Below are 17,999 nucleotides of genomic sequence, written 5' to 3' on the forward strand. Positions count from 1 at the left end.
CATTATCTACGGCAAAACAATCCTCATAAGAGATCGAGTCTGCGTGTCCTCTGCTGCAGACAGAGTACACCCCGAGCCGAGCATACGGGAGGACTCGAATCACCATGTCAGACAACAATTTCGTGGGTACCACTTTTCGACTACTTTCCTCCAATTTGCTTGAAAACCAGCTCAGTGCCTATATGTTGTGTTGCACAGTGCTGTGAACAAGTGGAGCATGTAGCACTCTTAAATAAACTTATATTCTGCTCCTGTCAATCCCTGAACATTTTCTGGACTAAAACATTTGAGTGGTTTTCATCCCGACAATGTTAAAACTCAACTCCCTCACTGCTATTTTCAGGGTAGTCCAATCAGAAGAGGGCTTTTTGCCTCCCTTGTTGCCCATCGACTTGTCCTGTTCAGTTGGAGGGTAAATGGCCTCCATTATTTGCCAATTGCCATTTGAATAACTTGTTGTTGTCATCTGTCATCAATACACTGGTTCATTTATGAATATGCACAGATCAAGATGGGTTATCTCCATTCATCTCCATCTTTGTTGTCCTTTCAGTTTTTCTCTCTTATCTATTTGTATGGACCTGGATGGGAAGGGGAGTGTGGGCCATTGTGTAAACAGGCCACTATGTACAGTACATGTACTCACATGCCTGTTTAGAAAATATAAATAAAGTTGTAAAAAAAAAAAAAAAAAGCTGCTCTCTTAATATGTATAAACCTTTGTTTAAAGGGACAGTGTGTAATATTTGTCAAGGTTTATTGGCAAAATCTGAATACTATTCCATACTGTATATAATATATATATATATATATATATATATATATATATATATATATATATACACACACACTATATCATAATTAGGGCTGACCCAAAAAAATTGAAGCTTCGAAGCTTTTTTTCCTTTTTGACAGCGGTTCTCATAGGCAATTGCCATAGGCAATTGGCATCCTGTAAACCTGCCTGATTTTGGAGATATGCAGTGTAACTTACCTGTTATACCTGAATATAAAAATCACAATAACATGAGGTTTCACTCACAGGTGTATCATCTCTCACAAACTCTGAATAAAACTGCTCATCTACAGTACAAAGATCAAAGAAGACATTTACCCATGCATTACTCTGATCTAATGAGGAACTGGCTGCAGTCATTTATAACAAACGGCTAACAGGCTGAATGTGTGATGAATGAATGTGACTTGCTTCTGAGCCTGACTTAGAGGCAACCACCCAAATCTCTGTGCACGCTATTTTCTGTGTGTGTGCAATTCTTCAAGCAGCTGTCAAACACCAGATCTTCGTCTGGACTCTGAAAAACTGTGAGCGGAGACCAGTCCTGAGCTTGGATGTTTTATTTTGACCATCTGCTAGTAGTTATTCTGTTATTAATAATTTATCGTTCACTGCTACAAAAAAAGACTGTAGAAATCCACTTTCACATTTGATTTTTTTTTTTTTTTTTTCAGAAAATATTTTGTTCAACTATTTTATACTGCCATGTAAAACATTTAATATCAATGCCACGATAAGCCACAGCACCACCGCTATGCTCAGAAAAAAAAAATTACAAATTAGAGGTTGACTGGCGCCTATAAGACGTGTAATAAACATTATCAGCAGAGCAGGGGTGCAAACTCATCAGGGGTAAAAAAGGTGACAAGATACTGACCCCCTAGGGGGGTCCGGGGGCATGCTCCCCCGGGAAAATTTTTTAAAAACCAACTTTAAAGGTGAATTTAGCATGAGACAAGGGTCCAGATTTACTCCGGTTTGCACAGCTTTTGCTCATGTTAAACCTGCACAATCTGTCTCTCTGTTGGTTTTGAAACATGTGAAGAGGGTCTTCAAAGACAAACAGAGGGGCAGATTGCTCAGCCTAGGCAGGTTTAGCATGAGCAAAGGCTGCATCATCTCAGGGTAACATCACTGTGTACCTGACATCATTTAGATTTTAACAGGGCTTCACATTAACGCTGGCCGCTAAAATAAATACAAAACAAACTGCCTCCATCCTGGAAGTGGAGCTTTCTACAGATGAGCTGCTTGTGTTGTCATGGTCTTTTCAACCGGGGACAAACTGGGTTATTGTGATGATGTGCTGGGTGACTGAGCTGTCAGGACCATCAACTCGTAATGTGCTGTTTTTGTGGGGTATCAGACAGCCAATTAGTCAACTATCAGCTTTTTCCTGCTCCTGTAATAACTATCGATATTATACCTGCCTTTAAAGGGATAGTTCAACATTTTGGCAAATTCACATTGCCATAATCCCTATAGTCATAGGGGTAGTGGGTTCATCACCTTTAAACTCCAAAACACTCTAATGGAGAAGTTGTGACCTGCACATTCACCACACTATGGAATAATCATGTATTCAGTCGTCCTCTATTTTCGAATACATTCAGGAAAGATAAGAAATGGATGCTTCTCCAAACGACCACAGCACGTAGGTATGTATATCAATATCTATGGAAAAAAGTCATCGTCAAGGGGAAGTTGTCACAGAAGTGAAGTCAGGTTTATTATGTGCTACCTCTCCATGTGGAGTCTGCATGTTCTCCTCGTGCTTGTGTGGGTTTCCTCCCACAGTCCAAAGCAACACAGGTCATGTGAATTCGTGACTTTAAACTGGCAGTAGGTGTGAGTGCGAAGTTCTATCAGTGCGCGTGTGTATGTGTTAGACCAGTGCAGAGTGTACCCCATTATTCACCCAGTGTGCTGCAGTGGGTTGCACTGCTCCAGTATAAGCAATTTTAAGATTGGTGGAAAGATGGATTTACGCATTGTAAAATTTATGACAGGTGTGTTTCACTGCAAAAACTGTGGGTTGGACCAGAGGGAGAAACGTAGCCTGAGGAGAGAGACCGGCTCCTCGTGCTGGTTCTGCACAATATTTTATGTCTCATGTGGAGTAGGGCCAGCTCTGACATGAAGTTTTGTGCTCTGTGCTGATCCACTTTTGATTGGCTGCCTGCCCTCTTTCCAGCCTGTGATTGGTTGCTTAAGCTCTACACTCAAATTAACATGAAGACATAAATCCTGTAGTTCAGATGCTGCTTTGGCTAACCCTGCTCTGTCCATGTCATCACTTGTTGGATTTTTTACTTTACCAATTTATTATATTATTTTGCAGCCATTAGTGTTTATTGTTAGAAAATAATAATAATATGCCACAATAATTTTGGCAAAGAACGGAAAATTCATAGGTGCCCACATGAGTGATGAAGCTGATGCAATAAAGTTAATGAAACAAAGTCTGAGAGCAGCTATGAACGTTGTTTTCTGAAGAAAAGAAATCAACATTTGTAACTGTTCCGCAACACTGATGCACAGTGGACACAGGGGTATTTTTGGATGGTTTGGACATTTACAGAAAGATTTTTTTCTTTTGTTAAAATGCTGAAAAACTGAATTATTAATAATCCAATCAAGAGCATGACATCAACTCTGTCAAACCACAATGCCTGATCATGTTCAGCAGTAATAAAGGTGACATACTGTTTAGTCATGGTGGTGTGACTGTGGCCACAAATACAGAGGATGGTCTAGTCATCATGCAGCACTTGCTGTCAATTCTGAGATAGTTTCACTTGTTTTGAATTAAAGACACTAACCAAACAGAACTGTGAAACGCGTGTGGACAGAGTGACGTCAACATTATCAGTCCATTTTTCACTGATGTGATGCTTAACACAACTCGACAGTTGTGTGTTTGTTGCTGTTTTTTTTTTTATTTGACCAGTGAGACTTGTGTAAACTGCAGGTAGTAAAAATTTCATGAAGTCGCCTGAAACGTTGCTCTCTAAGTTCTATTCTTATTCTTTCCTATGATTCATGCTTTGACACCAGAGAAAACGCACATCCAGGACAAGACCTCTGGCCCTTCCCTTACATGTCTGTAAAAATCAAGCGAGTCTGCCACTGCTGGAAATATTTCCTCCCTGGGACTGAGATGGTTAAAGAGCTGGTGTAGTGTTTCATGAGGAAGACTGGCGGCCAATACCTTTAATAGCTCAATAGGATCCACCCATCCCTGAACAAACCCTCTTGCTCTTAAAAAAAACAACATCTTTGTCCTCGCCACGGTAACGTCTGCCGTCTTAGAGAGGAACGCAGAAACGACTCAAACGTTCTCTCGTCACGCTCAGAAGGGGATGCTTGACTCCTAATTGAATCATCCTCATTAATATCCAGTGACGGTTGGTTATGCATCAGATAACAACACCTGATTGAGCATCTGAGTCAAACCACATAATTCATAAAGACTCTGTCGCGCAGATACTGTGACAACCACATTGGCTGAGAGGAATGTGGCACAGCACACAGCCAAGAAGAAAATGAGGTCACATTATCCCATCTGGAGGAGAGAACAGAGGCAGGTTAGTACTAAGAGAGGCAGACCCACTATCTAAATATTTAATGAGTTTCCGCACAGTTGGCCTTTTCCAGCCCTTGCCTTTTGCAAAACAATAGCCATTATAGTCCCGGTCTGGTTATCTTATACGTGGAGCTTCAAAGAGCACGTCAAGGACCGTACATCACAAACACATGGCTTTCATTCTCTGCGCCAACTGTGACCTGAGACCTGCTGAACGGTGACACTGTCACATCACTGTATTGTGGGAAAAAAACACCTTTGGTTGATAAAGTCACAGCTGTCATGATCAAACTGATCTGGGTTCAGATATATCCCCGTCACAAACACCACTATGTGTGTACATTATTATTTTACTAATTTTACCAAAGAGCAATGAACAGCATGAAACTAATTTTTTTTCTATTGTTCCATTGTTTCTAGAGTTCCCACCCATATCCTCTCCTACCAAGACTAAAAATGTCTGCCCTTAATTTAATTCTCTGTTGCAGTCATTCAATCCTCACAAGATTCTTGTCAGTGGTTGCTGTAACAGGGATGCGTCAGCAGACCTTGACTAATCTTTTATGACAAACAAAAAATCTCCAGAGAGCAGAGTTAAGGGAAGAGAAGTTGAGAAGCAGTGATTATTGTATTGTCTTTCATTCAGGATCCTGGATAATAAAGTTTTAATGGCACGGCTCCAAAAAAACACAAAAAAACCCCACAAAAAACACACGAGGATCGAGTAAGAAAAGATGTAAAAAATTGGCGTGACACTCAGGGTCAACACCATGACCCAGACAGTGTTAAGGAGAAACTTCTATTTCTTGTGTGAACATAAGTAAAATAAAAAAGGACAGCCATTATTAAAAAATATTAAATGTACTGCAGGGTGGTAGTCATTTGGGCCTGAATGACCTGACACTACATTTGATGAAGAAGCACTACTCCTGTTGATATGCACGTGCACACTGCAGTGAAAATAAAGCACTGGCTGAAATTGGCTGTTACGGTAAAGTTATTGGTAGTTTCATATCCACAGATGCATGTTAAGTATGATCATTTAAAGGGATAGTTCAACATTTTGGCAAATTGGCCCATTGCCATAATCCGTATAGTTTTAGGAGTAGGTTCGCCAAAATGTTGAACTATCCCTTTAAAGGGGTCTGCTGGTGTGCCCTTAGCACTGACCTTTGACTGTATCCTTTAGGCTCATGCGGTGAATGGAACTTGTGTGTAACATGTGGATGTAGGACAACAGAAAATCACAAGGGTAAAAATGCAGTGTTTACTCAGTCGGATAGAAATGTACACAACAGTCACACCTCGCTGGCCTGGCTGACCTTACACCAGCTGTCATCAATAATGCGTCAAATGGCCGTGTCATGTGAAATGTACAGATCACCTTTAGCTCTATGAGCATTTACAGCATTACTGGTCCAAAACACTGCTCTCATCAGTATCGCCTTCAGGCAGGGATGGCCTCCGGACTGAACCCATGCAGACCAACGCTGCATCAGTGTGTGACACACTGAATAATACAGATTGTGTTACAGTTATTATTAGCTGAATCTGAACTGGGCATTGGACATGTGCATAGCCTACTCAATCTACTGCAGTCTGGCCACCACTGACATTACAAACACACAGCGGTGGATGTTGCAAATGGCTTTTTTGAATATTGTCTGTAACACCTGCTGCATGCATCTGTTTTGTGGCTGGATAAGAAGCTTCAAATTGACCTGCTCCTCCGGTAAGTCTGTTTTCAACAAGGTCACTGTTCAACATGCTCTCTACGCATGTTTAGGAATTCATACACGTACACAAAGGCCTGGAGATTAAAATAAGCCCCTGACCCATCCTTATATCAATACGTAACCCGGGGCAAGAGCAGTAATCGCTTGTTGTGGAAATGAAGCGATCTCCTGTGCTGATCTCCCCAAAACAGTCGCGCCTTTGTCAGGAAGTCAAGACACAAACACCAGGAGGCATGGAGAACAAATCTGTGACTTTACCTGTAGTTCCCAGTGTTTTGTAGAACCGGTACTCTAGATGCAGCTGTGGCGCCCTCGACTTCACTGGTTCCTGCACAGTGGACACATTCAAACCCGTCGGTTAATGTCAACGACCTCACAAACAATAAAAACAACACCTAAAGCCACATGTTTAATCAGTAAAGAAACACAATAAGTTATTTGCTTTTATCCGTATCATTATTGTGAGGTGACACCAATTTTTCGATGACTAATCTTGCATATGAGGCCAAATCCAAACATTAATTCTCCCCAGGCCCAGGCATCACCAAAATCTCAAACATAGATATGACATCCTGACGGCTGCGATTAACAATGTGTCCTTATCTCTGTCATCTTTGTCTGAAACTCTGAGACGGCAAACTTCTCTGTTGTCTGAATCTTGGTGAAAAGCTTCATTCAGTCTCCATATCACAATCATTTACGCCCGTCTCCTTATAAACTATCAAGTCTATCAAGATGCACTCGACACAAACATCCCATTCAGTGTGGGGGGAAAACAGCACATCCCAAAACAACCTTTGATTATAATAGAATTTAGAGAGACAATCAAGAAAAGACATTTCTTAGGAAAATTGGTAATGAACTAAAGACTTTGTTAAAGGTCACATAGTTTCTCCGAAACCCAAAAATGTCTTCCCACTTCAGCGAGGTTGTTTTGAACAGTGTGTCTGTGTCGGCACACCGCAGCAGTGTGAGTGGCTGAAGCTATCCAGCTCGGCGAGCTTAATACTTTGATAGTGAAATTATGAGTCTCTAGTGAGTGATGATAAAGGCATGACTCAGGAGTCATGACTTCCAGTCCAGCAGCCACTGGAAAACCACACCTAGCCAAGCGTCTACACCTCGTTCACATTTCCCTTTAAGAGCAGTGGAGCCTGATGGTCGCCTCACTGCAGCTGGCTTCACTTTGTTTGGAGCACAAGTGATTTCTAGTCCTAGTCCTGAAAACAAACTCTGAAGGGCACGGGCATCCAGTAAGATGTGTCTACATTATATTTATTATATCTTATTAGCAACATTTTAGAAGCATCTCTACAATCAACAACACTGTGTGCTACTTTAAAAAAAAAAAAAAAAGAAAAAATATACAACTCAATAACAATCACAAAAAAAACAACCTACTCTTTGTTTAATGTTATGTAATTTATTAATACTCACACTCACATTTTGACTTTAAAGGTTTGGTTGATTTTATCATTGTCATTTTGTACAGGATTTATTTGTATTCAAAGGTGAGGACTCACAGTGCACTTACCAGTTTAATAGCTACATACTCATTGGTGTAGAGATTTTTACCTGAAATAGAAGGAAAGGAAAAGCTACCGTTAGATGGCATTCAGAAGCAAAGTACACCACTTTAAGTGTTGACATCATGTTCACCAGGGAATAAGCAACTATTTGTGAAGAGAAGGATTTTTATAAAAATTGTCTCCAAACTTTGCAAAGTCCAAGTAAAAGTTGGAGGACAGAAAATGCAACAATGCAGCTCTACGATGAGTTTATACTCTTTTAGGTCCATCTGAGCAAAGGTAACACAGTCTACTAAGAGGGAACTCCTTAAACACCTACCAAAAATGTATCATTGTGACAAAAGAAAACATTGTTTTGCACTTAGGGCTGTAAAAGTATGGAATGAGCTTCCTGAGGATGTAGTGCACTCTTGTAGTGAACTCTTTTAAAATAGACTTGATCATTTCTGGTCAATAAGGGTTTTTTATATATAATTATAAAGCAAGGTTATGAATTTGTAGCCTTGGTATTTTATTTGTTTTTGTTTGTTTTGTTGTTTTTCTTTGAGGTAATGTGGGAGATTAATTTTGGATTATTCTGTTATATGCATTTAAGTGATATTATGTACGGGTTATTGAAGTTTCTAATGGCCTATTTGTGTTTATTTTTTGGAATTGTCATAATTTTGAGTCTGATATAGAGGATTTACATCCTGTATCAGACGTATTTTCATTAAATTTCATTAAAATTAAATGGTGCAGCCCTGTGACAGATTAGACCTTTTACACAGAGAGACCCTGATTCATATAATGGTGTGAGGACACACTCTATCTGTACAGTAATTAAATTAAACAGCATCATCAACTAAATCCTTCAAAATCAGTGAAGTTAAGCAACAGGGTGGGGTTGCACCAGTTTGGCGTATCTCTCTACTAAATTCAGGATTTAGTAATTACTAAACCGCTACTAAACCCTTAGTAATTACTAGCTAGTTTGCAACTAGTTGTTTACTAATTTCTGCCTGCACGGGCAGCTGCACGTACTCATTGAGGTGCTCACACTGGCGCCAGCGCCACCCGACACACAGTACCGTTGTAGACTTGAAATGTGTCCCCAACCATATTTTGCATCGACCCCGTAGCAAAGTAACGTAGCAACGGAGGTAGAGCCACGTTCGGACCATGTCCGTGATCCGCATTATGTGGTCGCGTATTTAAACGGTACCAACAGTAAATATCAAAGTCATCATATACATGTAAAGGGTGGATTCTGTCTCTCAAAACCCTTTTCCTAACGGCAGGTTCTCTGTTTTGTAAAGCAAACCTCTCTAAACGAGCCGTTAAGCTAGTTGTTGTTGTTTTTTTTCAGTTGGTTTTGATCCTGTGTCGACAAACTGTAACTATTAAACAGTTACACAACCCCTCGGGTAGGTGTAAATATTTAGTAAACACTTAGTAATTACTAGCTCTACGTGATTCCTAGTAAAACTGGTGCAACCCATTTTAATTTAGTAATGACTAAATCTTGATTTAGTAAACACTAACACATTTACTAAGGTTAGTAAACACTTAGTGAGAAGTGGTGCAACCGGCGCTCCCTAAAGGTGTTTAGATGCAGACTGAAGACAATAACTGCCATGAAGAGGCTGTTGTGTGTGTAGTTACACACAGACACACCAAGAACTGCTGTATATGAGTTTCAACTTTTGCCTTGAGCCAGAGTCAACTTACCAAGCTTCAGTTCACCAAAGTTTCCACAGCCGATCTTTTTGCCCACACGAAAATTTGGCCCCACCATGAGGACCCCAGAGGAACTTGAGGAGCCAGACGGTCGGGACGAGTGTCCGCTGCGGCTGCCCTGGGAAACCTTGGTGCTCCTGGCCGGCCGCTCACCATATTTATCTCTTTGTTGATCCATGGTGTGAGGTGCACAGGTCGGCGGGAGCCTGGAGCAATGTACACAAAGGCCTCCTAGGCCGGGCCCACCACAGCCACAGCCCCGGTCACTGGCGGTGCCTGAACGGCACAGTCACTCTCATGAGACAAAACCTGGGACGGCTAAGCAGCGCTCCTCCCGTCCTCGCCCCGTCACCTCTAGCAGCTGTCGTACAGGCTGATCTCTGGCCTCAACATTTGTCACAGGAAGGAGAAGGTGGAAGACCTGCAGCAGACAGAGCACAGCATGTGTCACGGAGATAAGACCTTCAACTCTCCACACAGAGCAGCACATGGAACATGGAGCTGTTCCCTGGGTCAGTGAAATAAAATCCTTAAAAAAAAATCCTCCTTAATATTCACAAGAACACAGAAGCCGAGAACGGCCACGTACATGTTTTTATTTTATTGCAGTTTTCTCGTGATAACTACTCATTATTTAATTATCTCAATATAACAAAGTCTGTTTTCTTCGCTAATGCACCGTAATGTTGGTGCGCCGCCATAGAAGCACAACACGAGTAGAGCGCCAAACACGAGCAGGCAACACTGCCGGCTGCCGCGACGGGAGTCACCCTGTTTCATTTGTGTTCAGTTCACGTTAGGATTGTTAAGAAATAGCAACTCCCTGCATGCATTGCATTACAAAAAAATGGGAAAAGAAGCGGCTGTAACGGTGGATAATTTTTTTTGAGTGTCACAACCCCGCGAAACGACTCGTTTCTCTACCAGAATTTGATCCATTCAGTCTGATTACGTTTCGGAAGTCTAGAAGAGCCGCACCATTAAATTATTTTATTCCCGTTAGTTAAGCTAGTTAGCCGAGAGCTAAAGTGTTAGTTAGCCAGCTAGCTCAGCGTAGCACTAGCTCGGCTGCAGTCAGTGCGCCCACTTCCGGTTTCTTCCCGAATCTGAATCTGAAGTTTTTTTTAAAAGCCCGAATCCTAATAGTGCACTGGCTGCACACTCCTATTCTGGAATGTGGTTCCGTCTATGCATTTCCCTCAAAAACAACTCTGTCTCGTAATGTTACATGATTATTTCATTGCGTGGTGAATATGCAGGTTACAACTTCTTGAGTTGATGAGGGACAGGCGACTGTACCATTCACCTCCATTGTGTTCGCTGAGCAGCTGGCGTCTCTGCCCCGCAGATCTCAAAACAACATGCACCCATAATTTAAAGGTAATGAACCTACCACTATGACTATAGGGATTATAGCAATAGGCAAATTTGCCCAAATGTTGAACTATCCCTTTAAAAATCTTACAAAAGACCACTAACATAATGAACTAGAGAATGCATTTCCTGAAGGAAATACGAGTGAATCCTGAAAGCTGGAAGCTGAATGAGCTGAATAAATTGTTGAAACAATGCTGAATTAAGTGAAGAAATATTTCCCCAATTACAATTTAACAGTGTCAATTTTCTAACTTCACCCTATGACAGCCAGTTTAACTCATACTGAAGGTCATAAGAAATAACACACACTGTTTACAAGTAGACAGTGGTAGATGGTGAGTGTGCTTCTGTGCTACAGAGATAGTCATCAGCTCTCAGTGATCACAGAAACACAGCAGCCAGTTGAAGCATCAACATAAACCTTAAGTCACAGTCTGTGACCACGAAGACATTGAAGACTCTGGACAGCATCAGCTAGAAACATCATGTAAACAATTAAATAAAGCTATGTGCGCCCGCAATGACGCCAAAGTTCAACTTGATGGAGGCTGATCTCATTTTATCAAGTGCTCAGCAAAATCATTTTAGTTCAATCTACCCCCCTTCTACCATGGGCATGAATTATGCAAATTATATTAAATCATGTGGTTGGAAAAAAAAAACAGAGACTGTTTGGTGCGTGATTAAGCAATCACACACACACACAGACAAGGTGTTAAAAAAATGGCCTCTTTAGGGACTTCCTATTGTGTTAATAATCTTCACTAAGTTAAAGGACTGAAGCAAACTGCAGATGAGAAGCTTGCCGATACATTAAGCAGACTGCCAGTTCCATTCATTACGATTACAACTAATTATTCAAACAAAAAAATAACGAACCACTGCTCTATGGTTTCTATTAAAAGATACTTTTTTATGTTTTCAATGAAAAAAAACAAAACAACAACTAATGTTTTCATGACAATGTTGTAATTCCTGAGCACGGCTGCAAAGGCTGCTGCTCAAAGTATTTGTGTGTGGGCTTCCGGATGACTCATGCTCAGTATTGCCTGCACAGATCTCAGCATCAAAGACAGCTAGTTTGCTCTCAAGGGCAACCGTGCACTGTTGCTGTTACATAAAACCAGGAACAGAACAACATGGCCATAAAACAGGTTTGCAGCAAGGACCAGTGGCGGGCCTGTAACAGTTTCCATTGTGCAAATAATCATCTGTAAGCCTGTCTCATCCCGTGTGCACTGGTGTTTAGCTTTGCTCAGGTTACCCTTTTTTTTCCCCCAAACACACAAACTGCTGTGCTGTGCTGTGCTGCAGACACAAAAACACACACACACACAACCTGTGTTCGGCCTGGTCACAGCAGAATACGGTGTGAGCCCAGGCAGGCACTGTGGTTTTATACACATCACTGCTGAGCTGCACAATCACACCCTGACCTTATAACACGGCTAAATGCAGCTTTAACTTTCACATTGTGATTGTTACACTGAAGATTCAATCAGTGGAGCGTCTGGCTAGACGTTAGCATGGAGGGTACTAAAGCTAGAGAGGGGCGTGATTCATGTTAACCGGTCAGCTGATGAATGGCTGCCACATCACTGGACAGTTGTCTCTGCTCATGCAGAGGGAGTAAAATTAGGGCTGATCAAATATTTCAGGACTTACCTCATTTTCACAGCGATAATGCTAAAATCGATATTAAAATCCTGTTTTGACACATGAGAGTGCAACATTCTTGTGTAATGCACAAGACTAGGGTGCATTATTAATCTAAATATTATCAATGAAGTGTCATAGTCAGGAAGCATCATGGCGCTGAAGAGATGTGAAAGAAACATGCTGGTTTGGTACATTATGCGCTTTAATTTTTTTTTTTTTTTTTTTTTACAACTGCACGTAAAATGACAAAATTGTCATTCTAACAGAATTATGACTGCAATGTGATCACAACTGCAACATCTGCCAAATGAATACTTAATAACACAGCCTCTGCACATCATTCAGTCCTACGTCACCTTGTTTGTTACGGTTATGGTGAAAATGATGTGCAATTTCCACTTAAAGGTGTTTTAACATGAACCACTGACTGGTGTTGAATTGCACAGTAACACTTGTGTCACAGGTGCTGCTGTATGTGTAAAGTGTAAATTGACTTATGGACATAAAGCTTCATTGCTTTTATGATTTGTATCACTGTATCACCACAGCTGCACTGTGTCTGAAACATGTTCAGACATGCCCAGGCTGAGGATTAGGATGGGAAAATACACATTAAAGTGAGACGAGAACTTAATTCATGCTATAAAAGGCAGCAACTCTACACTTCATGATGGGGGGTAGACATCTGCACCCTTTAATTACAAAGGTGCAATAAGCACATGATAGACTCTAATGAGTCATCCATACTTCTGGTTAATGCTATGTGCTTATTATGAAACACGTGTAAATATATCAAAATGTATAGAGTGCCGAAGCGGAAGCAGGAAGTAACGCCGCCATGGATCCTTAACTCGGAAAAAGTCTCCATGTAAATGAACGGGGGTCAAAGTTTTATTTCGTGATCCAATTGAATTGTGCCATGAGAAAAAAATATGACCTGTACCTGTTTAAAACATCACGTTTCATGCCGAGAAATCAGCAGTTTGTTGTAAAACTATTGTAGAATAAAATTCAGAAGAATCCGTAACCAGAAAGACTACAGGTCGTGTAGGTGACGTCACCACATGGCGCCCTTTCCCGTGTCAGTTGGTGACGTATTTTTTTTGGGACACCAGATCTGTAGTCCGTAGAGCGTCGTCACACAAAATACATTCTTCTGTTGCCGTTTTACGATAAACTGCTAATTTCTCGACATGAAACGTGATGTTTTAAACAGGTCATATTTTTTTCTCATGGCACAAAAACACAAAAACTTTGACTAGCGTTCACTTACATGGAGACTTTTTCTGAGTTGAGGACCCATGGCGACGTTACTTCCTGCTTCCGCTTCGGCACTCTATTGTGAAAATATTACATACAGCTGTGAAATGTAATACAATCCAAATACAACTACATACTGCTTCTGTCCCTGTGCTATAGTATTTGACATAATGAGAGGTGGCGTTGTGAGGGGAGCAAGCATTTCAGAAGTGTGTTGTTTTTCTTGTGTCCATGTGAGCCAACTGCAAAATAAACACCGTGGAGTATCTGCATTAAATTGCAGTTTATTATCCTGCATTCAAGTCTGTGTGAATTCATCTCCGTCGACCACCTAATTAATAAAGTGGAGAACGAATTCAAGCAATCTGCTGGACTGTTACTGTGGAATAGAAAATGCTCTGTGGTCTGTACAAATGGCTTCTCGGGTTGTGCTTAATGGCTGCTTCAGTTTTGATGTAAGGTGGGGAATCCCCAGCTCTTTATCCCGGTGGAGGTGTCTCCTGATAAACGAGCACGTGTTTGAGGATACACACCTTTTGGCACCGCATTAAAGTCATTTGGTTTGTCATGCGGAGAACATCAAAGGGTTTTAGACACTCTAATGCCATTACAGACTTAGCTTATTGACACTATTATTTACTGACTTATTTACCATCTTTTTTGTAAGCATTTGAAAGTTTCACAACTTCTGCACCAATCTATCAAGTAGGCTACATTTTACTAATACTATTGCTAGAGTTGCTTAAAATTTGCAATGCAAATATAGAGTTTAGTTTTTGTTTAGTTAATTTTATTTATTTGCACCATAAAAATCAAGTACAATTACAAAAACAGAAATGAAACAAGAATAGTAAGTTAAAAACCCAATATGGGCTTATACACAACAGCTCCCCAAAAAAATATGCAACAACAACAAAAAAGAAGGCAAAACAAGTGCCTTATTAGACAGCCCTCGTCCTGTTTGATCCAATGAGTACAGTTGTACATGCATTCTCTAAAGTTGCACATTAAAGCGCCCCAGTATAGGCAATATGCATGTTGTATTGTGCATGTAATAATACAAGGAACTGATACTGACCGAGCTACATCACTAACAGGAATCGGACCACAGACAACCGAGGTTAAATGAGAAGCGATTCTTAATTCCCACCCCTACATCTCCAGGTGCAGCTCTGAGCTGATGAGCATGATGGAGAAATGCTGAGCTGGTGCTCAGTTGTTGTAACTGTGTCCATGCTTTGTGTATGGAGTGTCATATTACACTTTCATGGCGGAGACTTGAGTTGGTTTATGTGCTGGACTAGAGTAGATGTGTGGTAAATGTGGCTGCCTGTTTTTGCTGATGGTAAAGCTGCATGACAGCACAGCCTTGATGTTAGATAGGTTAATCTGATGCTGTCATGGCCGGAGCATGAGCGCTCCAGAGATACCGACATCAATACGCGCGTCGACTAATGAACCCATTTCTCATTAAATGCAAGACATACACAATGATTTAGCATTGTAATAATTTACACATTAGAATGTGACTCATTTAGCTTCCAAGATAACTGCAGTCATAATTATTTAATCCATGAGCTAACCTCATACGTGCAATGCAAATTAGCATGAACAGAAATACCATTGCATATTATTTTTGAACAACCACATGTATTTCATTCTGTTCAAGTGAAATTGTGATTCTCCACTGTGAGGACGTCCAACCACTTTACACTTTTAAATAAAAGTTCATTCACCAACAGAAGTTGTCATAGCTAGAGATGCTATCAACATGAAGCTGCTGCGACTACAGATAAAATGTTTCAACGCTCTCTCATCTATGGGGTGTCACTTATGATATCAGGTGAAAATACGCAACTGACTTTCAATTCTCTGGATTTTTTTTCCTGAAAATTATGATGCACATGCAGATATTTAGTTTACTAATGTATTAAGATACAGTTAGGGTACATGAAAACCATAGCAGCAAGACTGACACCCAAAAGATAAAAAAAACGATGATGTTGTAATCCAAACTGAATGTTTGGGGGAAAAAATTATGAAATTGGTTATTGCTAGTTTTAAAATACAGCATCATTCACTAGTCCATTTCCTTCAGTGACACACAAAAGGTGGGGGATGAAAATTTGCCTGTCAACATATCTTGAGAACCTGAAATGCTTCTAGCTGATTAGCCTCTATTAAAAAAATGACTAATCTGTTGACATCTTTTCATTTTTACAGAACATAAAGGCTCCGAGCAGAGTGATTAACCTTCAGTGGAAAGATCAGCCTGAGAGGGGGCCCTGCTGCCAACAGCGCAGACTCCTACTGTGGCAGCGCCAGCCAGCAGTTGCCTCTCTCTCTCCTTAAAACCAGCACTGATCACCTACAACTGGTGGGAATCTACAATATCCATACTTTTCCTGCGCCATCGATTCGTTCGGAACAACGCGAGCACATATACGACTGCTGTGTGTGAAATGCACCCACATCTATGAAAATAGTCTTATGATCTCAAGAACGGGTTTAATCTACAAATCTCACAAATAGTGCACCATCAGCAGAAGTATATCTCCCATTTCGTGATAACAACGTTTTAGCCTGCTTGAACTTCACTGATTGCTGCCAACAATAATTCATCATGGATCCACACTGCTCTGCTTTTGGACAAACATCCAGGTCTATGAATGCAATGTCAACTTCAGGGCTGGTGTGTGCATTGCTCTCTTAGAGCATGCCACACTATAACTTAGTGGAAAATGGGATAACCAATTATGTTGATAGATAGGGGGACGACTCTATTGATTCTGAAACAAGTCATGTATGCAGTCCAGCCAGGGGAAATCCGACCTTATCTGTGCACATTTGAATGAGCAAAGAACATATTTATCTAGACTGGCAGGGAGGTACAATCCAACTTTAATATTTCCACTACAATCAAACTTGGACCAATTGAGTGATTCAAAACACCTTTGCTCAGGCTGAAGAAGGGGCCTTGGTTAAAAAAACCCCAAAAAGGCTAATTTTATATTTTGTCCCATCCTGTGTGTCCATCCCTGAGCGTGCACCGAGGAGTGTAGATAACAGGACATATGTGAGGAAGTGCAGGGCAGAGCAGCTGAGGCTAATATCAAGATGATCGATCCTTTGTAAGCAGGCCTCCGCTACGGTCAAAACAAGGAAGCGGGCTGTGTTTTACGGACAAAAGGCAGCCTTGACAGCCCCCGACATTAGTGATGGTCACATCGATTAGTGATCCAACTAACCGTCAGCCAAGTTAGCCAGCCCCCCCAGCTCCCCAACAGAAAACCCAACTGACCAGAAACAAAGCTAACGTTAGCCAAACACTGCTTAGCCACAGTGGCTGTTACTCTGGGCTTCAAATATTACATACGAAAAAAGAAGAAAAAACGCCACACACGTTTTCTTGTCAATGATAAACCGAGCTAGTCAACGGTGAGCAAATAAAGCCGCCGGACTCGTCGCCTGGTGTTAACGCCTTTGCTAACACCCACTGGTGGGGAGGTAGGTGACAGCTGGTCCGAGCGCAACAAGGAAATTAGCTCCGTTAGCAGAGAAAATACGAGCTAACAGCCAGAAGCCTCCTGTCTAAATGCTGGTCTGCTGGCGAACACCACAGGCTCACCTTCGCCGTGATGAATCCACACGATGCGGACGCGGCTCGTGTATCCGTCACGCCAAAATGTAACACGAGTGGCCGGGGCTAAAGTGTGCTGGGGTTTTTTTCGCTGTGACTTGTCGCTGGTGTTTCACGCCAGCAGCGGAGCGTCGTTAGCGGCAGCAGCGCTCTCCATTCTTCGCCGCTCGTCTGCCTTCGCTGCCCGAGAGAGGTCCGAGCGCACCGGATGTAGAAAGACGGCACCGCCCGCCTCACCGAGCACACTTCCAGGTCAGACTGATGGAGGCGAATTAACCATCAGACCTTTGGAGTAATAACAATATTGAACCACACACCTAGAGCAAACAGTCAAAGTAGTGCAGTTACTCAAGAACGGTTCTTTTATTGTATAATCTTAAGGCGCAAAACTGCTTTCTTCATATTTCCAAAATAATATTTCCCATTGTGGGACTGTAATTTTATGAATAAAGAAAATGTATCCTTTACCAGCATTGCAAAAATCTGATTTTATGCATCACTTCATGTGTTTAAGTCACATTTTAAACAAATGCAAACCCTGACGGATGCCTGCTTCTTCATGCTGAGGATTTTTTTAATTGTTTATTTTATGCAGTGCAAATACAAAAATGTAGGTTATAGATTATTCTCTGGGATAATGGGCTTCTGGAGCTGTTTTTTAAAATTACTTTCTGATACTTTAAAGGCCAAACAATTG

At 41.2% G+C, this 17,999-nt stretch overlaps 2 protein-coding genes across 3 annotated transcripts in view; both read right to left on the minus strand.

Annotated features, from left to right (window-relative positions):
* The window catches only part of csnk1g1 (casein kinase 1, gamma 1), a 39,797-nt gene extending 22,285 nt beyond the window's left edge, over window positions 1-17,512 (minus strand). Inside the window, exons 1-4 of one of the 2 annotated variants that reach the window (XM_085768705.1) lie at window positions 17,291-17,512; window positions 9,358-9,787; window positions 7,653-7,693; window positions 6,377-6,446 (exon numbers count right to left, since the gene is read on the minus strand). In XM_085768705.1, coding sequence (XP_085624831.1) covers window positions 6,377-6,446; window positions 7,653-7,693; window positions 9,358-9,544 — 298 coding nt within the window. In that variant the 5' untranslated portion in view covers window positions 9,545-9,787; window positions 17,291-17,512. The remainder of the gene's footprint in view (window positions 1-6,376; window positions 6,447-7,652; window positions 7,694-9,357; window positions 9,788-17,290) is intronic. The other variant, XM_085768695.1, reaches the window with a different exon arrangement.
* Window positions 1-17,999, minus strand: part of neo1a (neogenin 1a) — a 228,867-nt gene that overhangs the window by 24,831 nt on the left and 186,037 nt on the right. The window lies entirely within an intron of this gene.

The sequence above is a fragment of the Trachurus japonicus genome, chromosome 3, assembly GCF_045865225.1.
Source record: "Trachurus japonicus isolate A0001 chromosome 3, Traja_1.0".
NCBI lineage: Eukaryota > Metazoa > Chordata > Actinopteri > Carangiformes > Carangidae > Trachurus > Trachurus japonicus.